General features: G+C 40.7%; 1 protein-coding gene across 1 annotated transcript; it reads left to right on the top strand.

Annotated features, from left to right (window-relative positions):
• The first annotated feature begins 11292 nt into the window (after window positions 1–11292).
• Window positions 11293–26561, top strand: LOC106584895 (histone H2A.V). The gene is made up of 5 exons (XM_014170525.3): window positions 11293–11446; window positions 12935–13012; window positions 24534–24647; window positions 24824–24953; window positions 25131–26561. Exons 1-5 carry the CDS (start codon window positions 11318–11320, stop codon window positions 25190–25192), a joined length of 513 nt encoding a protein of 170 aa, XP_014026000.1. The 5' UTR covers window positions 11293–11317; the 3' UTR covers window positions 25193–26561.
• Window positions 26562–27365: the final 804 nt, after the last annotated feature.

Below are 27365 nucleotides of genomic sequence, written 5' to 3' on the forward strand. Positions count from 1 at the left end.
AATGTATACCAATTTACTTTTGTCATGTGTGAATCTGCTAAGTATTTGATTGTGTCTCACAGTATATGATCACATTTTGGTACTTGTTTTTCTACGTTAACATACAATAATGTTTATGTTCTACCAAATTGAGAAATGAGCTTGAGCAAAGAGCGTGATGTGGCACGGGTGGCATTTGAGGAGGCGCTTTGAGAACGCTCATTATCGCACAGTATTACAATTTCAACATGTAGCAGCTGTAAGTGATATTTCTAACCATTTTCCCAGTATATTTTTAGGGCAGTTGAATTGTGGGTACATACCACAATGTTGTTGTGTTGTAATTTTAATCACAGAGAGATTCCCATTCTATGTTTGATTTTAATAAATACTGTAAGATCAGAAGCCGTGAGCTGCAAAGCGACAGGCACCTGCTCCTGCCACTAGCCTTGTCCCTGTCCAATGGATAGAGAGGGACAGCAGAGGCAACATAATTCACCAAAGACCTGACCTGTGTTCGAATACCCATACTAACATACTACATACTTTAATGAATATATACTATATACTAGTTCATTTACTGTAAACGAATGGTATCCTTTCAGTTGAGCGTACTAACGCTTGGCCTGTCTACAGGAAGTTGGTGCTGTTGCTATGCAACCTCTTGCTAGCTTGTTAGCATAACAAATTACTAGTTAGACATTTTACGACTTTGGGCTGCGTTTCAAACTCATAAAAGACACACCCTCGTCCACTTACCCTCGCCTTATGCCCTTGGGGGAATCCCCGCAGCCATATTTGTCTTCGGTCCAAATGATTAGCCAAGCAAGGGAAGTTTGCAACCCAAGCCCCTCAGCCCTCGTTTATAATGGGGTTTGCGTGTGTACAATTATGTTCACTTCGGGGCCTGAAACTCCCCATAATTCAATTTGCGACGATTGTACATCCGCTAAGAAAAGTCTGCAAAAACTTAACCTCAACATCAATATGGAGTCAACATACAAGTGTAAGTAAAAACGAATGTAAATAAGCTAGAAATTGTGCTACTAATGCACAAATACGTCTCGTAAAAGTAATGATGTTTTTGTTTGGTTAGCTGTTGGAAATTGTAGAAATATGTTTTTTCCTTCTTCAGAAGTAGCTAGGCAGGCTAACGTTAGTTAACTAATTCATTTGCTAGCTATCATACAATAGGTGTATATTAATTAATAATTATATAGTTAATATAAGTAGACATGCTATCATAATTGACTGTAGCGCATATAAAACACCCACAAGCTACTGGTGAAAACACAATCGTCGCGGAACGAACTAGTGACGAATTTCCGGGCACTTAATTTGAGGGCTGAGGGGAGAGGGTGTGTCTGTTAAGTGTTTGGAATGCAGCCCGGGTGTGTTATTAAATTCAATCTGGAGTGCCAGAGTGCACTCTGGGCATTGTAAATTGAGAGCGTTTCCCTCTCAGAGCGCACACTGGACGCTCTGGGTGAGGAGTAGGGTTGATCTGACAAGCACGCAAGCTAACTGGCTAACTTGCTAGCTACACCCTAGCAGAGCTGGTTAGGCTGTTTTCATGTTATCCTGAGCGTTGGTGACTGTAATTGTGCTGCTGGCAACAATTTAAGTACGCTTTTTTGACAATGTTTACTGACACTGAACATATTCAACTGGTGTAGAGCATTTGTAAATTCATCAGTAATTCTGCACTCTGGCACAGGTACACTCAGAGGAGAGTGCTCTGAATTCAGAGTAGATAGCCAGAGCGAATTTACGAACGCACCTGAATGTCCATTGAGAACGCGCAATGACTATACCACTTAGCTAAACTAAGAATGACAGGAATAATCAAGTCAATAAACGTTGGCTAGTTAGACAGCAAATTGTTAATATACTGGCAAGTTCGATGTATTAGTAGCCAACTAAGTTATGTACAGTGCCTTGCAAAAGTATTCACCCCTTTGCATTTTTCCTATTTTGTTGCATTACAACCTATAATTTAAATGGGTTTTTATTCGGATTTCATGTAATGGACATACACAAAAAAGTCAAAATTGGTGAAGTGAAATAAAATTAAAATAAAACTGAAAGTGGTGCGTGTATATGTAGCCCTAAATAAGATATGGTGCAACCAATTACCTAAATAAGATCTGCTGCAACCAATTACCTTCAGAAATCACATAATTAGTTAAATAAAGTCCACCTGTGTGCAATCTAAGTGTCACATGATCTGTCACATGATCTCAGTATATATACACCTGTTCTGAAAGGCCCCAGAGTCAGCAGGGATCTCTCCAAACAGGTCAGGGACAAAGTTGTGGAGAAGTACAGATCAGGTTTGGGTTATAAAAAAATATCTGAAACTTTGAACATCCCACAGAGCACCATTAAATCCATTATTAAAAAATGGAAAGAATATGGCCCCACAACAAACCTGCCAAGAGAGTACTGCCCACCAAAACTCACGGACCAGGCAAGGAGGGCATTAATCAGAGAGGAAACAAAGAGACCAAAGATAGCCCTGAAGGAGCTGCAAATCTCCACAGCGGAGATTGGAGTATCTGTCCATGGGACCACTTTAAGCTGTACTTTCCACAAAGCTGGGATTTACGGAAGAGTGGCCAGAAAAAAAGCCATTGCTTAAAGAAAAAAATAAGCAAACACGTTTGGTGTACGCCAAAAGGCATGTGGGAGACTTCCCAAACATATGGAAGAAGGTACTCTGGTTAGATGGGAATAAAATTGAGCTTTTTGGCCATCAAGGAAAATGCTATGTCAGACGCAAACCCAACACCTCTCATCACCCAGAGAACACCATCTCCACAGTGAAGCATGGTGGTGGCAGCATCATGCTGTGGGGATGTTTTTCATCAGCAGTAATTGGGAAACTGGTCAGAATTGAAGGAATGATGGATGGCGCTAAATACAGGGAAATTCTTGAAGGAAACCTGTTTCAATCTTCCAGAGATTTGAGACTGGGACGGAGGTTCACCTTCCAGCAGGACAATGACCCTAAGCATACTGTTAAAGCAACACTCGAGTGGTTTAAGGGGAAACATTTAAATGTCTTGGAATGGCCTAGTCAAAGCCCAGACCTCAATCCAATTGAGAATCTGTGGTATGACTTAAAGATTGCTGTACACTAGTGGAACCCATCCAACTTGAATGAGCTGGAGCAGTTTTGTTTTGAAGAATGGGCAGAAATCCCAGTGGCTAGATGTGCCAAGCTTATAGAGACATATCCCAAGAGACTTGCAGCTGTAATTGCTGCAAAAGGTGGCTCTACAAAGTATTGAGTTTTGGGGGTGAATAGTTATGCACGCTCAAGTTTTCAGTTTTTTTGTCTTATTTCTTGATTGCTTCACAATAAAAAAATATTTTGCATCTTGAAAGTGGTAGGCATGTTGTGTAAATCAAATGATACACACCCCTCAAAAATCTATTTTAATTCCAGGTTGTAAGGCAACAAAATAGGAAAAATGCCAAGGGGGGAATACTTTTGCAAGACACTGTAGCTAGTTAACATACCGGTGCATTCTGCTGTAATGCTATGCGGTTTGTAAGGATAGTGTAGCTAACAAATTGTCAGCCAACATAACGTGTTAGGTAACTTGTTTGAAAAGTCATTACTTTATTTCATTGCTCAACATTTTCTTAACATTTGGCATATTTTCTGCCATTTTCTTCAAATCTGAAAACGTGAAGCCACGTCCATGTTCTGAAGAATTGCATTATGGGCCCTAAAAGCACAGATATGGTGTCCTCTGTTTGTATACTTCATATTTTGGTGACTGTAACTATATCCATACTATTGTCCACCCCTCTAAATGTTCCACCCCTCCTTTTGTGGCATTGTAATCCATTATGATTTCAGTTTTTTTTATGTTGCTGGCCACAGATTCTCCCATTCCTATGCAGCGTACTCATGAGTACCACATTTTTGCCTTTCTATGGCACGTAGGACACTAGGGACGTGTCGGCTGTGAACACAAACTTAGCTTCCTCTTCAGGAGCTCCTTCCCCAGCTTGTGAGAATCTAAAAAAGTTATTGCATGTGATTTTGTGGCCACGGAGTCCCTGTGTCACTTCCAGGACAACCCGCATCCGTTGGTTATTCTCAGGGGCTCCTCCATCTGGATTCCTTGTATACACTTGCAAGTTCCACGTATATGATGAAGCAGCATCACAGGCAGCCCCGATCTTGATTCCATATTTTGCAGGTTTAGACGATATATACTGCCTGAAGTGGCAGTGGCCCCTAAATGGCATAAGCTGCTAATCAACAGTAACGTTGGGCCCAGGGTTGTAAAACGGGAAAGCGGAATGTATCCACTTGTCCCACACTGACCTGATTGCAGCTAGCTTGTCTCTCTGCCGCCAAGCTGGTCTGGTGTCTCGGTTATCAAAGCGGATAATCCTGGAAATAATGTGGAAGTTTTCCAGAGACATTGTTGCACTATTACGACTTCCGCCGAAGTCGGCCCCTCTCCTTGTTCGGGCGGCGTTCGGCGGTCGACGTCACCGGCTTACTAGTCGCCACCGATCCATGTTTCCTTGTTCGTTTTGTTTTGTCTTATTTATACACACCTGTTTTCAATTCCCTTATTATGTTCCCTATTTAACCCTCTGGCTTCCATTTCTGTTTTGTCCGTGATTGTTCTTTGTCAGTGGTTGTTGGAGGTGTTTCTCCTCACCCTGTTATTTTGCTGTTGGAGATTTTGACTTTGTTTTTTAAGTAAACAAGACTGTTTTGAACTCAACCTGTGTCCTGCGCCTGACTCTGCTACGTCTCCAAACCAAAAGCGTTACATGCACGTTAAAGTTATCTGCCAGTTTCTGCATCCCAAAGGGATTCTGTGGATTCCCCATTGAATCTGAAAATACCAGCAAGGATAAGAACCCCAAAGTATGCATGTAAATGTGTTTGGTCCATCTCCTTCCATCTCTCTCCAAAAACATGCCTTCCCTCCAATTAGTGCTGTCCAGAATGATTTTTTTCAATGGTTTCTGGGATGAACAGTTGAAAAGAACACTTGATGTCCTGCATATGAGTAACAGCCATCTGTGTCAGCCCAGGTTGCATTCTCATCATATTGGCAGCCATACGAGGTGGCTCATTCCTTGGGCAAGAAGACCATTCAATTTCACAATTTTTTGACATCCACATTGCTCCTCCTCCAGGCTGCTGATGCTGGGGATTGCCTAGGGCCATCTCACCCTCTTCTTCCAACTCACTGTCAGAATCCGAATTGACAGAGACATGATCCTCATATTCTGAAAATTCTTAATCTTCCAAAGTGGAAGATGCTCCTTGCACACTAGCTTCTCTCTCTGAAAAAAATATTTTTAAGGCCCTCTGAGCAGAGATTATTTTTGCCAAACTGATTGATTGTGGTAAGGAGCCACACATGCAAAGCTATTTATTTGTTGTGTCCCTCCCCCAACTTGCACCTTGCTGGGGTAGAGTGTGGGAAAATACAGATTCTTTTTTTTTTTTTTACAATGTATCGAAATAACGTATTCTAATAACATTGTGCAGGTTCCCACAAGACATTATGTTGTTTCACACGCTACAAAGGGTAAAGAGTGGGAGAAAAGCAGGATACAGGCAGACAGGCAGGGAGACAGTCAGGTTCTTGGTGCTATGTTGAAACAGCAGGCCCAGGGAAGAGGAAGACAGTGAAGGCACACAGCAAATCTTTTTGTTACATTTTTACTTGTTTTCACCTACACACACACTTTTCCACACGTTTATTAACCTACGGTTAGTGAGGTTAGTATGAGTATTCGAACACAGCTTTGGACAAAAAAATGTCTAAGAAGGCTTCAAGACACAGTAAGTGTTATGTACCTATTTACTTTGGTGTGTTTGTTGTGCATGTAAAGTGTAACCATTTTCTCTATATTGATAGCATATGCCAGTTCTGGCTGCCTCATGTTAATTGTATATTATTGTCATCAAACATCACAGCGGAGGACATTGATCTTACCGGAACAGGTGACCATATTGCAGCTAATGGCGGGGGTGCGTATTGCCCTTAACAGAGCTTTACCCTGGGGCATCTGACCCTAAAACAGGGTTTCCCAACCCTCTCCACCGGCTCCCCCAGATTTTTCACATTTTTGTTTTAACCCTATACTGCCACACTTGATTTAATTAGTCAAAGGATTGATGATTAACTAACTAATTGAACCATGTAAGCCAGTTAAAAAGGGTTAAAATAAAAATGTGAAACATCTGGAGGGGCCTGAGGAGAGGTTTGGGAAACCCTCCCCTAAAGGAACCCCAAGGGAGATGCCAAGAGCAAGATCTCCCTTGGGCGATCATTACACTACTGCCTCGGTCAGGATCGAGGGAAAGATGAACTGAGCAAAGTACAGAGAGGTCCTTGATGAAAACCTGCTCCAGAGCGCTCAGGAGCTCAGACTGGGGTGAAGGTTCACCTTCCAACAGGACAACTACCCTAAGCACACGTCCAAGACAACGCAGGAGTGGCTTTGGGACCAGTCTCTGATGTCCTTGAGTGGCCCAGCCAGAACCTGGACTTGAACCCGATCTAACATCTCTGGAGAGACCTGAAAATAGCTGTGCCGCGACGCTCCAAATCCAACCTGACAGAGCTTGAGAGGATCTGCAGAGAAGAATGGGAGAAACTCTCCAAATACAGGTGTGCCAAGCTTGTAGTGTCATACCCAAGAAGACTTTAGGGTATAATCGCTGCCAAAGGTGCTTCAACAAAGTAATAAGTAAAGGGTCTGAATACTTATGTAATATATATATATATATATATATTTTTTTTTATACATTTAAAAAAATGTCTACAAACCTGTTTTTGCTTTGTCATTATAGGATATTGTGTTTAGATTGATGAGGACACATTTTTATAAATGTTATAATGAAGCTGTAACGTAACAAAATATAGAAAAAGTCAAGCCGTCTGAATACTTTCCAAATGCACTGTATCTGTCATAGTGGATTCTCATTACTTCACCCAAAAAATGAATACCTTTAAGTTAAGTTGATTAATAAATATAACACCATTTTTATTTAATAGTTTCCATTACCAGTACCCATCCTGCTGCAGTATCAATGCTCCTGCACCTATCCCACAAGATACAGGTACAGTGTGCTAAAATGCCAAGCCAACCTTAACATTTGTTATCACTGCCAAGATATTATTTTCATTCATATTTTCATGAATCTCCATGTACAGGAGCTGATGGGTAGCACCTCCTGCAATACCAACTTTTTAGTTATGCTGCACTATTTTCAATGTGTCAGTATTTACAGTCCAAATATATAGAACAATTTTTGGTGTAACAGTTTGGTTTTTAGTTTGTCTTTTGCTAATGGCTGTGCCACAGCAGTGTGGTTGCCCCCTCAGTGCCCTAACAGTGATGAGTGGCAAGCAGGTCATCCTGATTGGGATAAATGGTAAGAATTTGGTTTTTAAAGACTTCTAGTTACATGTTTTTAAAGAATGTAATTCATTACCTTCTAATAATTACTCCTGACTCAGGGCGCTACATCCTGTCACTTCCTGCTCTGAACTGCATCCGGGTGTCTGAGACATTGGACAGTGGGGGTGGACGAACTTGCAAAGAGTGGCTACTGGCCAGCCACCATGACTCACCAGACCATCTTCACAGCGGACCTCTTCAAGTCCTTTGAAGACACGAAGGTGTTGGCCCCAAGAACAAAGCACTTTGGCAGGGTAAGTGTGTACATACTGTTAGGTTCTAAACAAACAGAGTAAAATCTCAAACGGATGACTAGGAAAAGCTCAAACCAAGTTTATTCCCCCAATGGGTCAAACAGCTGCAAAAGACAAAGACATGTTTCCACCAGCACAAGTATTTATACCATGCTATTAGGTGGAGTCAACTCCTTGCACATCTAGACATCAAATACAGCTCTGTTACTAGGCAGGAACTTAAGTGGTGACTGTTCCTTCTCACTTCATCTGACCTCGGGCTGAATTCCTCACTCCGGTCGGAGGTCCTGAGCAGGTTTTCATCAAGGATCTCTCTGTACCTTACTGCTGAAAAACATCCCCACAACATGATGCTGCCACCACTGTGGGACTGTGAGTGCATACAGGGATGGTGCCAGGTTTCCTCTAGACGTGACTCTTGGCATTCAGGCCAAAGAGTTCAATATTGGTTTCATCAGACCAGAGACAAGATAATCTTGTTTCTCATGGTCTGAGAGTCTTTAGATGCCTTTTGGCAAACTCCAAGCGGGCTATTATGTGCTTTTTACTGAGGAGTGGCTTCCATCTGGCCACTCTGCCATAAAGGCCTGATTGGTGGAGTGCTGCAGAGATGGTTGTCCTTCTGGAAGGTTCTCCCATCTCCACAGAGGAACTCTGGAGCTCTGTCAGAGTGACCATCGGGTTCTTGGTCACCTCCCCGACCATGACCCTTCTCCCCCGATTGCTCAGTTTGTCCAGGTGGCCAGCTCTAGGAAGAGTCTTGGTAATTCCAAACTTCTTCAATTTAAGAATGATGGAGGCCACTGTTCTTGGGGACTTTCAATGCTGCAGACATTTTTTGGTACCCTTCCCTAGATCTGTGCCTTGACACAATCCTCTCTCGGAGCTCTATTGACAATTCCTTTGACCTCATGGCTTGGCTTTTGCTCTGATATGCAGTCAACTGTGGGACCTTATATAAACAGGTGTGTGCCTTTCCAAATTATGTCCAATCAATTGAATTTACCACAGGTGGACTCCAATCAAGTTGTAGAAACATCTCAAGGATGATCAATGGAAACAGGATGCACCTGAGCTCAATTTCGAGTCTCATAGCAAAGGGTCTGAATACTTATGTAAATAAGGTATTTCTGTTTTTTTTTTTTTGCAATAATTTCTAAAAACCTGTTTTCACTTTGTCGTTATGGGGTATTGTGTGTAGATTAATGAGGGAAAAAATGTGAAATCCATTTTAGAATCAAGCTGTAACGTAACAAAATGTGGAAAAAGTCAAGCGATCTGAATACTTTACGAATTCACTGTAGGCCCACCCACTTGGGAGCCAGGCCAAGCCAATCAGAATGAGTTTTTCCCCACAAAAGGGCTTTATTACAGACAGAAATACTCCACAGCACCCCACTCCCCTTCCTTAAACAATCCCGCAGGTGAAGAAGCCTGATGTGGAGGTCCTGGGCTGGCGTGGTAACACATGGTCTGCGGTTGTGAGGCCGGCTGGATGTACTGCCAAATTCTCTAAAACGACATTGGCGGCGGCTTATGGTAGAGAAATAAACCTTAAATTCTCTGGCAACAGCTCTGGCGACATTCCTGCAGTCAACATGCCAATTGCACGCTCCCTTAAAATCTTGAGACATCTGTGTCACTGTGTTGTGTGACAAACTGCACATTTTAGAGTGGCCTTTTATTGCCCCCAGCACATAATGATCATGCTATTTTATCAGCTTCTTGATATGCCACATCTGTCAGGTGGATGGATTATCTCAGCAAAGGATACATTTTCACTAACAGTGATGTAAACTCATTTGTGCACAAACATTTTGAGAGAAATAAGCTTTTTGTGCATATGCAAAAATTCTGGGATATTTTATTTCACCTCATGAAACATGGGACCAACACTTTACATGTTGCGTTTATATTCATGTTCAGTATAGATTTTCTACTACTAGATTTCTCTTACAATAAATTGTGCCCTCCTAATTCTATGAAATCAAAGAAAGTAATTGAAAGGTGGTATGCATCCCACTGCTGGCTTGCTTCTGAAGCTAGGCAGGGTTGGTCGCTAGATGGGAGACCAGATGCTGCTGGAAGTGGTGTTGGAGGGCCAGTAGGAGGCACTCTTTCCTCTGGTCTAAAAAAATATCCCAATTCTCCAGGGCAGCGATTAGGGGGGCTGTCTTTCGGATGGGAGGTTAAACGGTTGTCCTGACTCTCTGTGTCCTGGCTAAATTCACAATTTGACCATCATGGTGACTTAATCATCCCCAGTTTACAATTGGCTCATTCATCTCCTCTCCCCTGTAACTATTCCTCAGGTCGGTGCTGTAAATGAGAATGTGTTCTTGGTCAATTTACCTGGTAAAAAAAAACAGCTATATTTTCAAATGCGTTGGAAAACCTGGTCTGTTTTAAAATATGATACTCAGCTAAACTAGCATATACTGCTGAGTATTGAGTTAATTGTGTACTAATTAGATACCAATTTATTTTGTGAGGCAAATGTATATTTTAGGTCACGCAGTTAGTTTGCAACTTTGCATCTATGCTAGGCAGCCGATAGTGGGCGCTAGATCTGCACTATGATTGATGTGCCCAGTAATACACGTGTCCCCCGTGGACCAGCTTGTACACAAGGCTGCAAAGGCGTCATTTCCCTCCTTAACTAGCTTTAATGGCGGGCCGTAGGAAAAAAAAACTGGAAAAAGGTGTACTGTCTTAATAAAACACAATTTTCCACCACCATTTTCGGACAATTTAGGATGTTATACAACCTTGGCTGAACGCTATGTGCAACATCATAAATTGTCCAAAAATGTATAACTAAACCAACATAGACTACAGCCTGTCGTTTCAAATGGAAACAAACGAGTCAAAGTGGGAAGATCCAAGCTCGAGCTAGCGAGATGTTATTTTCGCGTTCTAGCAACATCTGCATATTTCCCTTAGGGAAGGCCTACTTCGTGAAATGCGCGTGTGCAATAACTCAATTCGCCTTTGCACTCCTTCTAAACAACGCATTTTTAAAAACAATTTTCAAAGGGTAAATTCTACAAAACGTAGTCTACTCTATTCATAACATATTCTAGTTTGGCGAACAGAAAACTGTATTGAGATCAAATGTTTCATAGATGAGAAAATGTGCAGAATTTCGGCTCAAATCCATCTTCTCTCACTGAGTGGAAGCGCCAACTTTTATGCATCCGTGAAATATCTGTCTCATTGTTCTGTCTGCGGTATACCGGCTGGGCACATCAATACTAGATGCAGACAAAGATTTTTATAACTAACCCATTGTTATAGCTGTGGTGTAGATCTAACGCACGCTATCGGCTGCCTAGGCTACATATATGCATGCATTATCAAAGACGAGTTGTGTATGCAATCTCCAGTTATGCGCATGCACGTAGTATATTTCAAAATTGTATTAGTCAAGCAAGTGAATAATATTGAGCGTCAATTAAAAAAAAAAAAAGCATACATTATGAGTGGCATTTTCTAGCTACAGTGATCCCGCCTACTTGTTGGTCTCGTGCGCAAAGAAAGACACGCCGATTTGGGTGGGGGGGGTGGAAATCTGTACAAGCAGCGCTGTGATTGGTCATAAAAGAATATTAAAATAAACAACAGGAATGCCCATTGGTCAACGTCCATTCGCGAGGAGTCCCGGGTATAGGATTGTTAAGGGTTTTATTTTTTCTCTCGGTCTTGAACCGAAATTGTTTCCCATCTCCTCAGTTCCACAACCAAATAACGAAATGGTATGTGTTTGTTATCTGTAGCGATAGTTTTATTAACTACAGATTCGTATATAATTTGTTTGTGGTTTAATTGTACATTCGCTAGCATTACCTGCTACTTCTTCAAACTAGCGTTTACCAGCTAAGCTAGCAAGTTCACGTTTCTAGCTACTAACGTTACTGTAGCTACCTAAGAGTTACTTTTTAACTTTATTTTCTGTTTGGTAATTGCTGGTGTTACATTTCCCACGTGAATTATATATTCTGCTATTTCCGCATGCAAATCATGTGGTTGATCGGCAAGTAGGCTACTAATTTCGACAGCTAACGTTAGCCTAGCTTTTTTTTTTTTTCCTTCTAGTTGGCTGGTCTGGTTGCTCCTTGGCAGTTCTGTATCATGTCAATATTGCAATATCTGTCGAGGTTATCTAACTAGATACTAATAATTAGCATTGCAGGACATTTCAGCAAATGGCTAATTCAATGGGTTTATGAAACGCTCTACTTTGCAATAGTGTTATCCAGTTTAGTTAGCTTTCTCATTTGATGCCAGCTGAGTTGTTGCTTGTCAAGAATTGGCGGGAAACGTAAACCGAAATGGGGTGATTCGCCAGGTTTTCTAGTTAGCTAACCATCTTCATAATTAGCTTTTTATATATGGACATATGAATCAGTCTTGAGTTGTTTTGTCTAGGTAACGTTAGCTATGTCAGCCAGGCAAGTGAAGCTGATGACCTGGGACAGTCAGGTTATTTGGGCTCCCTTTGGGTCCCAAGGATTAAGAAACATTGACATTCGATGACAAACGTTGACAGATGTGCAACATGGATTGGAAGAGATTATCGCTGTACGAATTCTATGGTGTAGGAATTGATAAATAGAACAATGATTGATTCAACAGTTTTTGTATTTTAAATTATCATTCAAAAATCTTGCCACCAACAATCATTTAGATCATTTATTGTTAATCGCCAAATGTACATTGTTTTTTATCACAGGTTGAGGAATGGCTGAAAAACGCATTTAAAATGAACCCTACAAATAGCAGTGTTGGGCGATTTGGAAAGTAGTCAGTCAAATATATAATACCTTTTCTTATGAGTATCTTTAACTCACACTGGATAGATACTATGCGATTTTAAGGTTTGAACTGTGTTTAACAGTCAGAGGGTGGTCTATGGAGATAGGTGGGCTGGGATTAAAAAGCTCAACGTTATTGGTTATTACTGGTAACACTAAGACATTTATGGTATACATGTGTATATAAAAACAATTTTTGTGAATGCTGTGTGTAAAATGTATATGTAACAAAATATGTCAAAATGGTTACTTTTGTCTGAAGAGGTAATATGGGTCAATAAAAAAAATGGTGGGTCAATTAACAGAGTTTGGGGATTTGTCTGGTCATTTGGGGAAGGGGTACTTGACTAGAAACCATGTGATTTGCATGCCTTATTTTAAAAGTCCAATTTTACTGGCTAATACTTTGTCTTGCACCATCTATTCCAGGCTGGTGGTAAGGCAGGAAAAGACAGTGGCAAAGCCAAGGCGAAAGCGGTGTCGCGCTCCCAGAGAGCTGGACTGCAGGTAAGATTTGAATACCACTACAGAGATCTTATATACTGAACAAAAATATAAACGTAACTTTGAAGTATTCGTTAGCTGAGAAAAAAAAAATCCTGAAATATTCCGTATGCACAAAGCTTATTTCTCTCATTCTGTGTACAAATGTTTACATCCCTGTTGACGAGCCTTTCTCCTTTGCCACGGTAATCCACCCACCTGACAGGTGTGGCTGATTAAAAGTCATGATCATTACACAGGTGCATCTTATGCTGGGGACAATAAAAGGCCACTCTAAAATGTGCAGTTTTGTCACACAACACAATGCCACAGATGTCTCAAGTTGAGGGAGTGTGCAATTGGCATGCTGAGCTGTCCATCAGAGCTATTGCCAAAGACATGAATGTGAATTTATCTGGTGGACTTTCCTGTAGTCAGCATGCCAATTGCACGATCCCTTAAAATCTTGACATCTGTGGCAACTGCACACTTTAGTGGCCTTTTATTGTCCCTAGCTCAAGATGCACCTGTGTAATGCTGTTTAATTAGCTTCTTGATATGTAACGCGTGTCAGGTCGCTGGATTATCTTGGCAAAGGAGAAATCACTAACAGGGATGTAAACAAAATTTGAGAGCAATTTACCTTTTCATGCATATGGAACACTTCTGCGATCTTTTATTTCAGCTTGTGACACATGGGACCAGTGCTTAATTTGAGCTGGATCCTGCTGGAATAGGATCTGGCACCTCTCAGTTTGGGGCTGTTTTGTTCTGGAACATATTTGGCTGGATCAGGAACCTCTCGTTGCATGAAGAATCATTTTCACGTTTTGCAATATGTCAATTCTAACAAAAGTTATCAAAGTTAATTTGAGTTGCCTCTGTTAATTATTCCCCCACACACACAAAAAGCACTTGAGAAAGTTTTTTTTTCAGGCTGGGTCTAATATTCTGAGTTTATTTGGGTTGATTTGTGCAACATTGTAACTTATGTTTGAGACCAACGCGTGGCTGTGTGAAGCGCGCCAATATGTCTCATAACTAGAAAGAAATTAACTTTCTATGAGCTCTCGACTCTGCTAGACAACTCATCTCTTTAGCGTTGCATGTCATTTATTTCCTTATAGAATCATAGCCATGTGACGGGTTCTGAATGAACTGCAGCACCCCTGATAAATGTAAACACATTTACCGAAGTTGAAGAATTATTGCTGTCCAGAAATAAATTAAATCATTCAGAATAGCATACTACACCATGAGAAGGCCTGTAATTTAGCCACAGGGATTAGTATATATTTTTGGGGGAAATAGCCTAGCTGGATTGTAGCCCAATAACAAGGAATAGCCTACAGTCAGGAATGTGTGGAAAATCTGTCAGTGGGAGAAAAAAACATGCGGACAACAGCCCATTCGCAAGATTTGAAATACATTTAAGGGAAAACGCGTTGTAAAGCAAATGGCTCCTGCTGAAAAGGGAAGAGTACGCTGTAGGCTACCAAAATATTTGCTCAACTTCCAAATATTGTTTTACGAGAGGCTTTTGGCACGAGCGCTTTGACAATCACCAGCGAGTGAGCTGGCCGTCATTGGGTGATCCTAAAAAATGGTTTACAGTTTCATTTCCCCTTCTTGTAGCCTACAGTAGGTCTCCATACATGTAGGCTATTGATGGAATCAAGACGAGGTAGTTTTTATTGTTTTGTTTGTCAGTGTCAAAGTACCCTGCCATTCCGCTCATTTGTGTGGTATTAAAAAAGATTCTGCCAAAGTCTCCAGTCATGTAGAATTCCATGAAATGCGTTTATAATAAAAGGCCACATTTTTCCTGGACCCTAGGCTACTAAAAACACTCCCATTTGTGCCACATCTGTAAGTCCCTCTACTGATCTATACCATGACGCAAATGTGACAATATGCATGCAATGCTTTATTATAAAGCTGTCGCACATTTTACTCCCCAGGTCACACCCACGCCTCTCATGCGTACTTTGGGCCAGCAAGTCGTGATTTTACAAATTAAGCACTGCTTAACACTTTACATGTTGCAGTTCATATTTGTTCAGTATGTCTAAATTGACTGACTTCCTTTATAAACTGTAACTCAGTAAAATCTTTGAAATTGTTGCCTTTATATTGTTATCTCTGTGTACAGCGGATTCGGAAAGTATTCAGACTGACTTTATCCAAAATGGACTAAAAAAAAAATCCTCATCAATCTACACCAATCCCTAGAATGACAAAGCGAAAACAGGTTTTTAGTAATGTTTGCAAATGTGATAGATGTATATTATAAAGTTCCTTATTTACTAGGGATGCATGATATATCATAATTGGCCGATATTAGCTAAAAATACCAGCATCGGCCCGATGTCAAAGCTGACGTGCCTACCTATATAACGTAGGTAGATGATGCCATGAAAAATAGTGCTAAACAGAACAAAAGCAGTTCAAGTCAAGCAGTCATTTGAAAGAGTAAGAATTTCAGGGAGACAACTCAAAGGCGAAATCCATTAACCTCTATGGGCTAGGTGGGACGCTAGCGTCCCCCCCGTGGTGCACTCCATCAACAGCAGGTGCATTTCAAGAGCGGCAAATTTGAATCCAAATAAATGTCAAAATTCAATTTTTTCAAACATACAACTATTTTACACCCTTTGAAAGATAAACATCTCCTTAATCTAACCACGTTTTACGATTTCAAAAAGGTTTTACGGCGAAAGCATAAATTTAGAGTATGTTAGGACAGTACATTTACAAGAGTTGTGTGTAATGTTTTGTCAATTCAAAGACAGGGTCACCAAAACCATAAAACCAGCTAAAATGATGCACTAACCTTTTACAATCTCCATCAGATGACACTCCTAGGACATTATGTTAGACAATGCATGCATTTTTAGTTCTATCAAGTTCATATTTATATCCAAAAACAGCGTTTTACAATGGCATTGATGTTGAGGAAATCGTTTCGCTCCAATAACCGGCAGTCAAGTCAACGCCACAAATTAAATAATTAAAATTAGAAAACATTGGTAAAATATTATATTGTCATTTAAAGAATTATAGATTTACATCTCTTGAACGCAATCAACTTGCCAGATTTAAAAATAACCTTACTGGGAAATCACACTTTGCAATAATCTGAGCACTGCGCCCAGAAAAATACGCGTTGCGATACAGACTAGACGTCATGTTGGGGAGATCTAAAATCGAAAATACTATGTAAATAATCCATTACCTTTGATTCTCTTCATCAGATGTCACTTCCAGGTATCACAGGTCCATAACGAATGTAGTTTGTTCAAAAAAGCTCATAATTTATGTCCAAAAATCTCCGTCTTGTTAGCACATGATCTAAGCCAGCCGGACTTCTCGTCATGAACGAGGGGAAAAAATATATTTCCGTTCGTTCAAACATGTCAAACGTTGTATAGCATAAATCATTAGGGCCTTTTTTAACCAGAACATGAATAATATTCAAGGTGGACGAATGCATACTCTTTTATAACGTATTGGAACGAGGGTACCCAACATGAACTCGCGTGCCAGGTGTCTAATGGGCCATCATCGTTCCATGGCTCTTGTTCGGTCAGATCTCCCTCCAGAAGACTCAAAACACTTTGTAAAGGCTGGTGACATCTAGTGGAAGCAATAGGAAGTGCCAAAATATTCCTCAGCCCCTGTGTTTTTCAATGGGATAGGTTTAAAGGTAATACAACACATCAGGTATCCACTTCCTGTCAGAAAATGTCTCAGGGTTTTGCCTGCCAAATGAGTTCTGTTATACTCACAGACACCATTCAAACAGTTTTAGAAACTTTAGTGTTTTCTATCCATATATAATAAGTATATCCATATTCTAGTTACTGGGTAGGATTAGTAACCAGATTAAATCGGGTACATTTTTTTTATCCAGCCGTGCAAATACTGCCCCCTAGCCCTAACAGGTTAACGCCAAGATAATGGAATTCATTGCCCTTTACAATCAACTGTTCTGTCATGGATGATGTTAGCTTTCACTGACTGGTCGAGCATCTCGAGCCCCGGTACACACTACAAAGTAGGTGCTATTTTTTTTCAGATGTTTCGCTACCGGAGTTACAGTTTTGTTGAAATGCACATCTAAGTCTATATACAATGTGAGCAAAAGAGGTGAGATAAGGGAGGTAAAGGCAAAAAGGGTCATGTTGGCAAAGTAAATACAATATAGCACTGCTATTGGCTTCACGACTGAAATTTGGACCAGTGAAGTCGGCCCCATGAGCATGCTGAGTCTGACAGCACAGTGGGTCGACGAAGATTTGGTACAGAGGAGAAGGCAGTATTGCATGCTCAAGAAAGTGCTGGTTCTCATACCGCTGCTGCCATTTCAATGGCATTTGAGAACGTTTAACTTGGAAACATGAACATACTCCTAGTGCAATTTCAACAACTGACTCAAGAAATAAGCTAATCAACTGCATCTGCAGCAGATGTGATACCCTCTGTCATGGCATTGAAACGCCTACTCAATTAAACTGCTGACACTAACTTAGAAAAGTACTCAAGGCTGTGAACAAGCGACTGGCGTTTTCTGAGCCTCTTTACTGTGTCGCCACCATGCTCGACGCTAGGTACAAGGACCGCTACTTCGATGCGGATAAGAAACAGGGTTTACGTGAAATGATATGTACACAGCTGGACAAGATGGAAATGGACAGTGCGCTGAGGACAGACGGAGCCTAAACTTCACTGCGTGACATCCGGGGTGAAATGGTACGTGTGTTTTCATATTGAACCGTTCGGTTCAGGGTCCACGGTGGGGTAGGCACTGAACAATACATTAATCATATATTATAGCGGGGGGGGGGAAGTTTGTATATACCCCCCCAGCTATAATATGATTAATGTATTGTTCAGTGCCTACCCCACCGTGGACCCTGTACCGAACGGTTCAAAACGAAAACACACGTACCATTTCACCCCGGATGTCACGCAGTGAAGTTTAGGCTCCGTCTGTCCTCAGCGCACTGTCCATTTCCATCTTGTCCAGCTGTGTACATATCATTTCACGTAAACCCTGTTTCCTTCCAGGCTTTTTCATCATTGAACTTATATGGTGATTGGCATCTAAACTTTCACAGTATTGCTACACTGACTGGCAACACAGTTCGTCTTTCAACTGTCTGTTAGAGAGCTACCTTACTGTAATGGCTCATTTCATTACAGCAGAGTGGGAAATAAAAAGCCATGTCCTTCAAACACGTCCCCTTCAGAGTAGTGATGAGTGTAAACTTGAAGCGCTAAGGGAAGTAGTTGCAGTGTGGAAGTTGAGGTGTAATGTAATGATCCCTATGACAACGCTATAAATATTATAAATGCATTTACACTAGATGGATTGGGGCCACAGAGGATGCTTTGTTCACATTGCTTTTGAGACGCTAGAATAACAATGTCGGTGAATCCTGTCTCTTGCCTCCAAGCAAAGACCAGGAAGGTGGTATCCTTTAATTAAACACTTGCTGCACGTGTTTTCAAGACAAAACAGGAGATGCTGGCGCTGCCAAACCACAAATTAATCCAAGATGTCCCTACTAGATAGAATTCATGACATGGTTGAGAGACCTTAAGCGCAAAGTTGCGGTGTATTCTACACTGACTGAGCAAGCTGTGAGGAATGTCAAAGATATTGTGACTGTCTGAAAATTGACAACTTCCTCTGCTAGTCTTATCAGTGTGCAAACCTCTCTCAGTCACAACACTGAGCATTCCATCAGTTTCCATGGTCCTGCCTATGAGAACAATGATCCTGAAATCAATGGTGGCATCTGATCAATGGTGGTATCCCCGCAGTAAGGAATGTCAAGACTGCTATCAGAGTTAACCTGGAGCCTAGATATGCTGACCCTGGTGTCCAAGACTTCTTACACAGGAGCACCGCTTTGGTCTCCCGGTTCAAGTCCCTGTTAGACAAGCAGCAGCATCCAGGTGTAACAGCAGAGATTATGGCCAATATCAGGTATTGTATTTTATTTATGAAGTAATAATTTTCATAGAAATAGAAAAACAACAATCATATTTTTAATGACACTTTAAGAGTAGTAATTTTCATAATTTAATTCTGCAATATCATGCCAAACGCGCCAACCCCTCTCCAGAGACTGCAGACGACAGGGGTTCTCCTCCAGAAGAAGTCTGCCATGGCTGAGCTTTTTGGGAGTTGTTCATGACCCAGGAGAAGGGGAACCGAGCCAAAGGTCAGGGTCATAGAGGTGACCTCATACAGGGACGTGGACTCTATTCCCCTGATCTACTTACATGGTGGAAGACTGGGCTAGGTGGGACGTTTGCGTCCCACCCTAGTCAACAGCCAGTGGAATCCCGTGGCGCGATATTCAAATACCTTAGAAATGCTATTACTTCAATTTGTCAAACATATGACTATTTTACACCATTTTAAAGACAAGACTCTCGTTAATCTGACCACACTGTCCGATTTCAAAAAGGCTTTACAACGAAAGCAAAACATTAGATTATGTCAGCAGAGTACCCAGCCAGAAATGATCAGACCCATTTTTCAAGCTAGCATATAATGTCACAAAAACCCAGAAGACAGCTAAATGCAGCACTAACCTTTGATCTTCATCAGATGACACACCTAGGACATTGTTATACAATACATGCATGTTTTGTTCAATCAAGTTCATATTTATATCAAAAACCAGCTTTTTACATTAGCATGTGACGTTCAGAACTAGCATCCCCCGCACTTCAGGTGAATTTACTAAATTACTCACGATAAACGTTCACAAAGCATAACAATAATTTTAAGAATTATAGATACAGAACTCCTCTATGCACTCGATATGTCCGATTTTTAAAATAGCTTTTCGGTGAAAGCACATTTTGCAATATTCTAAGTAGATAGCCCGGCATGCACAGGGCTAGCTATTTAGACACCCAGCAAGTTTAGCACTCACCAAAGTCAGATTTTACTATAAGAAAAATGTTATTACCTTTGGTGTTCTTCGTCAGAATGCACTCCCAGGACTTCTACTTCAATAACAAATGTTGGTTTGGTCCCAAATAATCCATTGTTATATCCAAACAGCGGCGTTTTGTTCGTGCGTTCAAGACACTATCCGAAAGGGTAAAGAAGGGTGACGAGTATGGCGCATTTCTTGACAAAATTCTAAATATTCCATTACCGTACTTCAAAGCATGTCAACCGCTGTTTAAAATCAATTTTTATGCCATTTTTCTCGTAAAAAAGCGATAATATTCTGACCGGGAATCTGCATTTAGGTGAACAGACGAAAGAAAATAAAGCATGGGGTCGACTCGGGCACGCGCCTAAGCCCATTGTCCTCTGATCGGCCACTTGCCAAAAGCGATAATGTGTTTCAGCCTGGGGCTGCCTCGATATCATTCAGCTTTTTCCCGGGCTCTGAGAGCCTGTGGGAGCCGTAGGAAGTGTCACGTTACAGCAAAGATCCTCAGTCTTCAATAAAAAGAGCCAAGATGAAACAACTTGTCAGACAGGCCACTTCCTGTTCAGAATCCTCTCAGGTTTCTGCCTGCCATATGAGTTCTGTTATACTCAGACACCATTCAAACAGTTTTAGATACTTTAGGATGTTTTCTATCCAAAGCCAATAATTATATGCATATTCTAGTTACTGGGCAGGAGTAGTAACCAGATTAAATCGGGTACGTTTTTTTTATCCGGCCGTGTCAATACTACACCCAACAGGTAAACTAGGCAAGTCAGTTAAGAACAAATTCTTATTTACAATGATGGCCAAACCCGGACAACGCTAGGCCAATTGTGCGCCACCCTATGGGACTCCCAATCACGGCCCGGTTGAGATACAGCCTGGATTCGAACCAGGGACTGTAAGGAATCCTATTGCACTGCGATGCAGTGCCTTAGATGTGTCAAGCATTCTCGTACAGTTAAAAGGCTGCACATTTTTTTTTTAAACTTATTTTGGCAAGGAAATATCGGTACTGGCCAAAAAGTCATATTTGTGCATCCCTATTCACATTACTATTCAGACCCTTTGCTATGAGACTTGAAATTGAGCTCAGGTGCATCCTGGTTCCATTGATCTTTCTTGATTGGAGTCCACCTGTGGTAAATTCAATTGATTGGACATGATTTGGAAAGGCGCACAAACACCTAAGGTCCCACAGTTGACAGTGCATGTCGGCACAAAAACAAGCCATGAGGTCGACGGAATTCTCCTTCGTACTCTGAGACAGGCTTGTCAAGGCACAGATCTGGGGAAGGGTACCAAAACATTTCTGCAGCATTGAAGGTCCTCAAGAACACAATGGCCTCTATTCTTAAACAGAATAAGTTTGGAAGCACCAAGACTCTTCCTAGAATTGGCAGCCTGGCCAAACTGAGCAATCGGGGGAGAAGGGCCTTAGTCAAGGAGGTGACCAAGAACCTGACGGTTACTCTGAAAGAGCTACAGAGTTCCTCTGTGGAGATGCGGGAACTTTCCAGAAGGAGAACCATCTCTGCAGCACTCACCAATCAGGCCTTTATGGTAGTGGCCAGGTGGAAGCCACTCCTCAGCAAAAGACACATGACTGCCTGCTTGGAGTTTGCCAAAAGGCACCTCAGAAGACTGTCAGACCATGAAACCAAGATTGAACTCCGGCCTGAATGCCAAGCCTCGTGTCTGGGGGAAACCTGGCACCATCCCTACAGTAAAGCACGGTGGTGGCATCAGCATGCTGTGTGGATGTTTTTCAGCAGCAGGGTCTGGGAAACTAGTCAAGGGAAAGATGAATGGAGCGAAGTTCAGAGATCCTTGATGAAAACCTGCTCAGGACCTCAGACTGGGGCGACGGTTCACCATTCAACAGGACAACGACCCTATGCACACAGCCAAGACAACGCAGGAGTGGCTTCAGGCAAGTCTCAATGTCCTTGAGTGACCCAGTCTTGAACCCAATCGAACATCTCTGGAGAAACCTGCAAATAGCTGTGCAGCGATGCTCCCCATCAAACCAGATTTTGAGGATCTCCAGAGAATGGAGAAACTCAATACATGTGTGCCAAGCTTGTGTTCTACTCAAGAAGATTTGAGTCTGTCAAAGGTGCTTCAACTAAGTAAATTGTCAATACGTATGTGATATTTGAAATTGTTTGCGCACACAAAAAACTGAAGCTTTTGCTTTGTCATTATGGGTCTAAATACTTTTCGTATGCACCTTGTCATTCATTGTAATGGACCTTGAGTTTCTGTGCTGTTATGCTCTCTTCAAAGCAAGTAGCAATTCTATTTTGCATGTTCCTGGTAGAGGTCGACCGAATAATCGGAATAGCCGATTTAATTAGAGCCGATTTCAAGTTTTCATAACAATCGTTATTTTTGGATGCCGATTTGGGCGAATTTTTATTTTTAATAGTCCTTAACTAGGCAAGTCAGTTAAGAACACATTCTTATTTTCAATGACGGCCTAGGAACGGTGGGTTAACTGCCTTGTTCAGGGACAGAACGAGAGATTTTTACCTCGTCAGCTCGGGGATTCAATCTTGCAACCTTACGGTTAACTAGTCCAACACACTAACCACCTGCTTTACATTGCACTCCACGAGGTTACGCGAATGCAGTAAGAAGCCAAGGTAAGTTGCTAGCTAGCATTAAATGTATCTTATAAAAAACAATCAAGCATAATCACTAGTTAAACTAGTAATATCAACCATGTGTAGTTATCTAGCATTCGTTGCATATAATCGCTTAGGTACACGTTGCTCCAACCATAAACATCAATGCCTTAAAATCAATACACAAGTATATATTTTTAAACCTGCATATTTAGTTAATATTGCCTGCTAACATGAATTTCTTTTAACTAGGGAAAATGTGTCACTTCTTGCAAACAGTCAGTGTATATGCAGCAGTTTGGGCCGCCTGGCTCGTTGCGAACTGTGAAGACTATTTCTTCCTAACAAAGACAGCCGACTTCACCAAACGGGGGATGATTTAACAAAAGCGCATTTGCGAAAAATGCACAATCGTTGCACGACTGTACCTAAACATCAATGCCTTTTTAAAATCAATACACAGAAGTATGTTTTTAAACCTGCATATTTAGCTAAATGAAATCCTTGTTAGCAGGCAATATTAACCAGGTGAAATTGTGTCATTTTGCATTCATTGCACGCAGTCAGGGTATATGCAACACTTTGGGTAATTTGTCAGCGTTTTATGTAATTATGACATAACACTGAAGGTTGTGCAATGTAACGTATTGTTTTCGAGAGTTTCCGGATTCGACCATATTAATGACCTAAGGCTCGTGTTTCTGTGTTATGTTATAATTAAGTCTATGATTTGATAGAGCAGTCTGACTGAGCGATGGTAGGCAGCAGCAGGCTTGTAAGCATTCATTCAAAATAGCACTTTCGTGTGATTTGCCAGCAGCCCTTCGCAATGCTTTAAGCGTTGCTCTGTTTATGACTTCAAGCCTATCTACTCCTGAGATTAGGCTGGTGTAACCGATGTGAAATGGCTAGCTAGTTAGACGGGTGCGCGCTAATAGCGTTTCAAATGTCACTCGCTCAGACTTGGGAGTAGTTTTTTTTTCCCTTCCGCTACATGGGTAACGCTGCTTCGAGGGTGGCTGTCTGTGTTCCTGATTCGAGCCCAGAGGAGCGAGGAGAGGGACGGAAGCTATACTGTTACACTGGCAATACTAAAGTGCCTATAAGAACATCCAATAGTCAAAGGTATATGAAGTATAGAGAGAGAGTCCTATAATAACTACAACCTAAAACATCTTACCTGGAAATATTGAAGCCTCATGTTAAAAGGAACCACCAGCTTTCATATGTTCTGAGCAAGGAACTTAAACGTTAGCTTTTTTACGTGGCACATATTGCACTTTTACTTTCTTCTCCAACACTTTGTTTTTGCATTATTTAAACCAAATTGAACATTTCATTTATTTGAGGCTAAATTTATTTTATTGATGTATTATATTAAGTTAAAATAAGTGTTCATTCAGTATTGTCATTATTACAAATAAATCTAAAAATATATTTTATTTTTTTATTTTTTAATCGGCTTTTTGGGGCCTCCAATAATCGGTATCGGCGTTAAAATCATAATCGGTCGACCTCTAGTTCCTGGTATTACAAAATAACTCTTCCGTTCAACTGGCTTACATTTTTTTGTTTCTCTACATGTTTCAGTGCTCATATGTAAGGCTATTACTAGAAACCACTCATTCCACGCAGAGCCGTGGTGTAGTGGCGACACTCCCTGGCAACTGTCCAACAGACTAGATTAAATCCCTATGTCCACCCTTCTCAAGGTTTCTCCCACTTGCTTGTCTCCCCACCAAATATATATATATATATATATATATATATATATATATATATATATATATATATATATATATATATATATATATATATATATATATATATATATATATATATATATATATATATATATATATATATATATATATATATATATATATATATATTTATATATATATATATATGCCTCTCATTTGTCCCCTGGTTTCTTCCTACCAGTTCCCAGTGGGTCGTATCCACAGGCACTTGAAGACTCGTACTACCAGCCATGGCCGTGTAGGAGCCACAGCGGCCGTGTACAGTGCTGCCATCCTCGAATACCTCACCGCTGAGGTGAGTTTAACACACCATCTGACACAATACATTCTGTTGGATTAGACTATTGCTGTCATGTAAACGATGTCATTTATCCATTTGTGGGATTGGAAAGATGTCTTAAGAGTGCTATTGAATAGTAGACCTCTGAATCGTTATATTTTTAAGTTTAAGGTTTGCTGATTTGTTTCCAGGTGCTGGAGTTGGCGGGCAACGCTTCCAAAGATCTGAAGGTGAAGCGCATCACTCCTCGCCACTTGCAGCTCGCTATCCGTGGAGACGAGGAGTTGGACTCCCTCATCAAGGCCACCATTGCTGGAGGAGGTGAGTTGAGAAGGCACACTGTTATTAGATCACTTGCTCTCACACAGTTATACAAACAAACACCGCATATGCACCTGTTTTTGGACAATTTCTATTGTGTAGTACACATGGAGATTGTTAACAAGAGATTAATTTTGTAACATGCACTCAATCATTCTTGTTTGCTGCTTTTTCTAGGTGTGATCCCTCACATCCACAAGTCCTTGATCGGGAAGAAGGGCCAGCAGAAGACTGCATAGACAGACCATCTTATTGACTGTGAAGGCTTGTATTCTGACTGGACTGTGTTCGGAGACACTTGTATTCAGACTGACTTGACTGACCAGAACTTCACATTGGTATTTTATTATTAATATTATAGCTAACGATGAGTGATTAAGGTTTTTCATTATTGTAATATTTCCCATAACGAGAAACTCTAAGACCAACACATTTGTATTAGGGCTGGGCGATTATGGTCTAAAAATCAGATCTTTTTTTCTTCTAACTTATGGGTGGTTCCTAAATGTAATGACAGTCTAATTCGGGGCTTGTGAAATTATACTTAGGCTAAATATAAGCCTTCCACAACACACTAATTCATTATTTTATCAAAGTAGTTTAACATGCTTTTTTGCAATCACTGATCTAGCTTTCAAGTTTATGAAAGTTCCCTTTTCTTTCAAATTTAACCAGGAGCATGCATAATATACATTCACTAATTAACTTATTGTAGCAAGCATTATAGAAAATTAACACCGGTTTCAAGCACAAGCCCACATGCTAGTAGGTAGCCAGCTAATCTTTATATTTCAAGTTTTGCTAACTTGGATCTATTTGCTAGCTAACAAGGCAGAACAGTGGAGTTATGAACACACCCTTCTGTCTCCAACTGTTTAAACAGCATGCTATCCTGTCTACTTTGTTCAGATTTTGAAATGAAGTGCCCTACTTAATCAGAACGAGACATTTCCAATCATTATTTTATCCTTATTGCAGATTTAAAAGACTCGACTGCTAGTATACGTCTTTGATAAAATGCTGCTCGCTGTACTTGGTAGTGCAATGCTGCGTGTGACAAACTGAGCATACATTTTGTTCGTGTCTGCTCTGTGTGCAATTTCAGTAGTTCAGACAAAGGGTATCGTTACCTTTGTGTCCATATGATTTTTTTTATTTTATGGACCAAACCTTAAATGCAAATGGAGACTTTTTGTCCGATCTGTCCAAAATGAGCTCAATGGTTTGAGCTTAGATTTAAGCTTGTCACCTGCCTTTGGGACAACTCCTGTTTTTAGGGTGGAGACTTTCATCTTGTCATTATATACAGTTCTCTGGTGTTAGTGGGAAGGAGCGACTAAGTTGAGACCAAAAAGACATGAGAACAAGCAGACCATAACACAAATAAAAATGAAAATACAAACATTGATTCTTGCGATATAGGCATTTGGAATATCGCTCAAATTAATTAGATCGCTCAGCCCTAATTTGTATGCCATTTTAAGGTTGTTGGGCAGGACAGAGGAAATAATCATACCTTTGTCAGATTGTGAAAGTTGAATTTGATTGGCAGGGCTTCATAAATGTTTTATACTGAAATGGAATTAAACTCATTTTTATAAAAACGAAGCTGGTTGTGGTTTTCTGTATTTGTTTGGCTAAATTATTAGAATATCCTCTAGTGTTAAGAAACTTCGGCACATTATGCTATGGTAAGTATTGTCTTTATTTGCAAATACTTCCAACAAAGACTCAAGGCTAGGGTTGCTAAGAGTGGGTATACTACTGGAAACTTTCAAGGTTTATAAAGAATTGGCCAATTGAGTAATGTTTTTATAGACATAGATATATATCTATCTATATCCACAAAAATAGTCTGGTAAATGCAGGCTTAGGAGATCTTATGTTTTAGTCTACAAGAATCAGCTAGTCACTTATTGTGAATTTTGAAGCGTTTTATGTAATCCAAGTGAGCACGTTAAGGCTTCATCATTCATGAAGGTCATGTTAACTGATCATCTTATAGAGAAACATATGATCTCCTGCGCCTGTTAACCACGCAAACTTTTCAGCATTTATCCCAATTCCTTGCCCCCATAGGAATAGCCAAACCATAAAAGATGGACTCTACCATTATAGCGTCTGACAGCATGGGCAAAGCCATTGAGCCTACAACACAGGAATCCCCACCCGGTTGACTAATTTAAAATGGTGGAAGCCCTCAATGGCCCTGCCCATGCTAAAATTGCTTTTTGGCCACTACAGGCTACATATTAATGAACCAGAGTTGACTAATTTCTGGTTTTTTAGGACTACAAGCTGGATTTACTCTATTTGGAATTGTTTTAGATGACAGTGAAGGTGGAAAGCTTCAAGTTCCTTGGCGTACACATCACTGACAAACTGAAATTGACCACCCACACAGACAGTGTG

The sequence above is a fragment of the Salmo salar genome, chromosome 24, assembly GCF_965601325.2.
Source record: "Salmo salar chromosome 24, fSalSal1, whole genome shotgun sequence".
Taxonomy (NCBI): Eukaryota; Metazoa; Chordata; class Actinopteri; order Salmoniformes; family Salmonidae; genus Salmo; species Salmo salar.

Coding starts and splice junctions, on each gene's coding strand:
- LOC106584895 (XM_014170525.3), top strand. CDS start 11,318: ATGCCCATTGGTCAACGTCCATTCGCGAGGAGTCCCGGGTATAGGATT. Junction 13,013..24,533: donor CCCAGAGAGCTGGACTGCAG/GTAAGATTTGAA, acceptor TCTTCCTACCAG/TTCCCAGTGGGTCGTATCCA. Junction 24,648..24,823: donor TCGAATACCTCACCGCTGAG/GTGAGTTTAACA, acceptor ATTTGTTTCCAG/GTGCTGGAGTTGGCGGGCAA.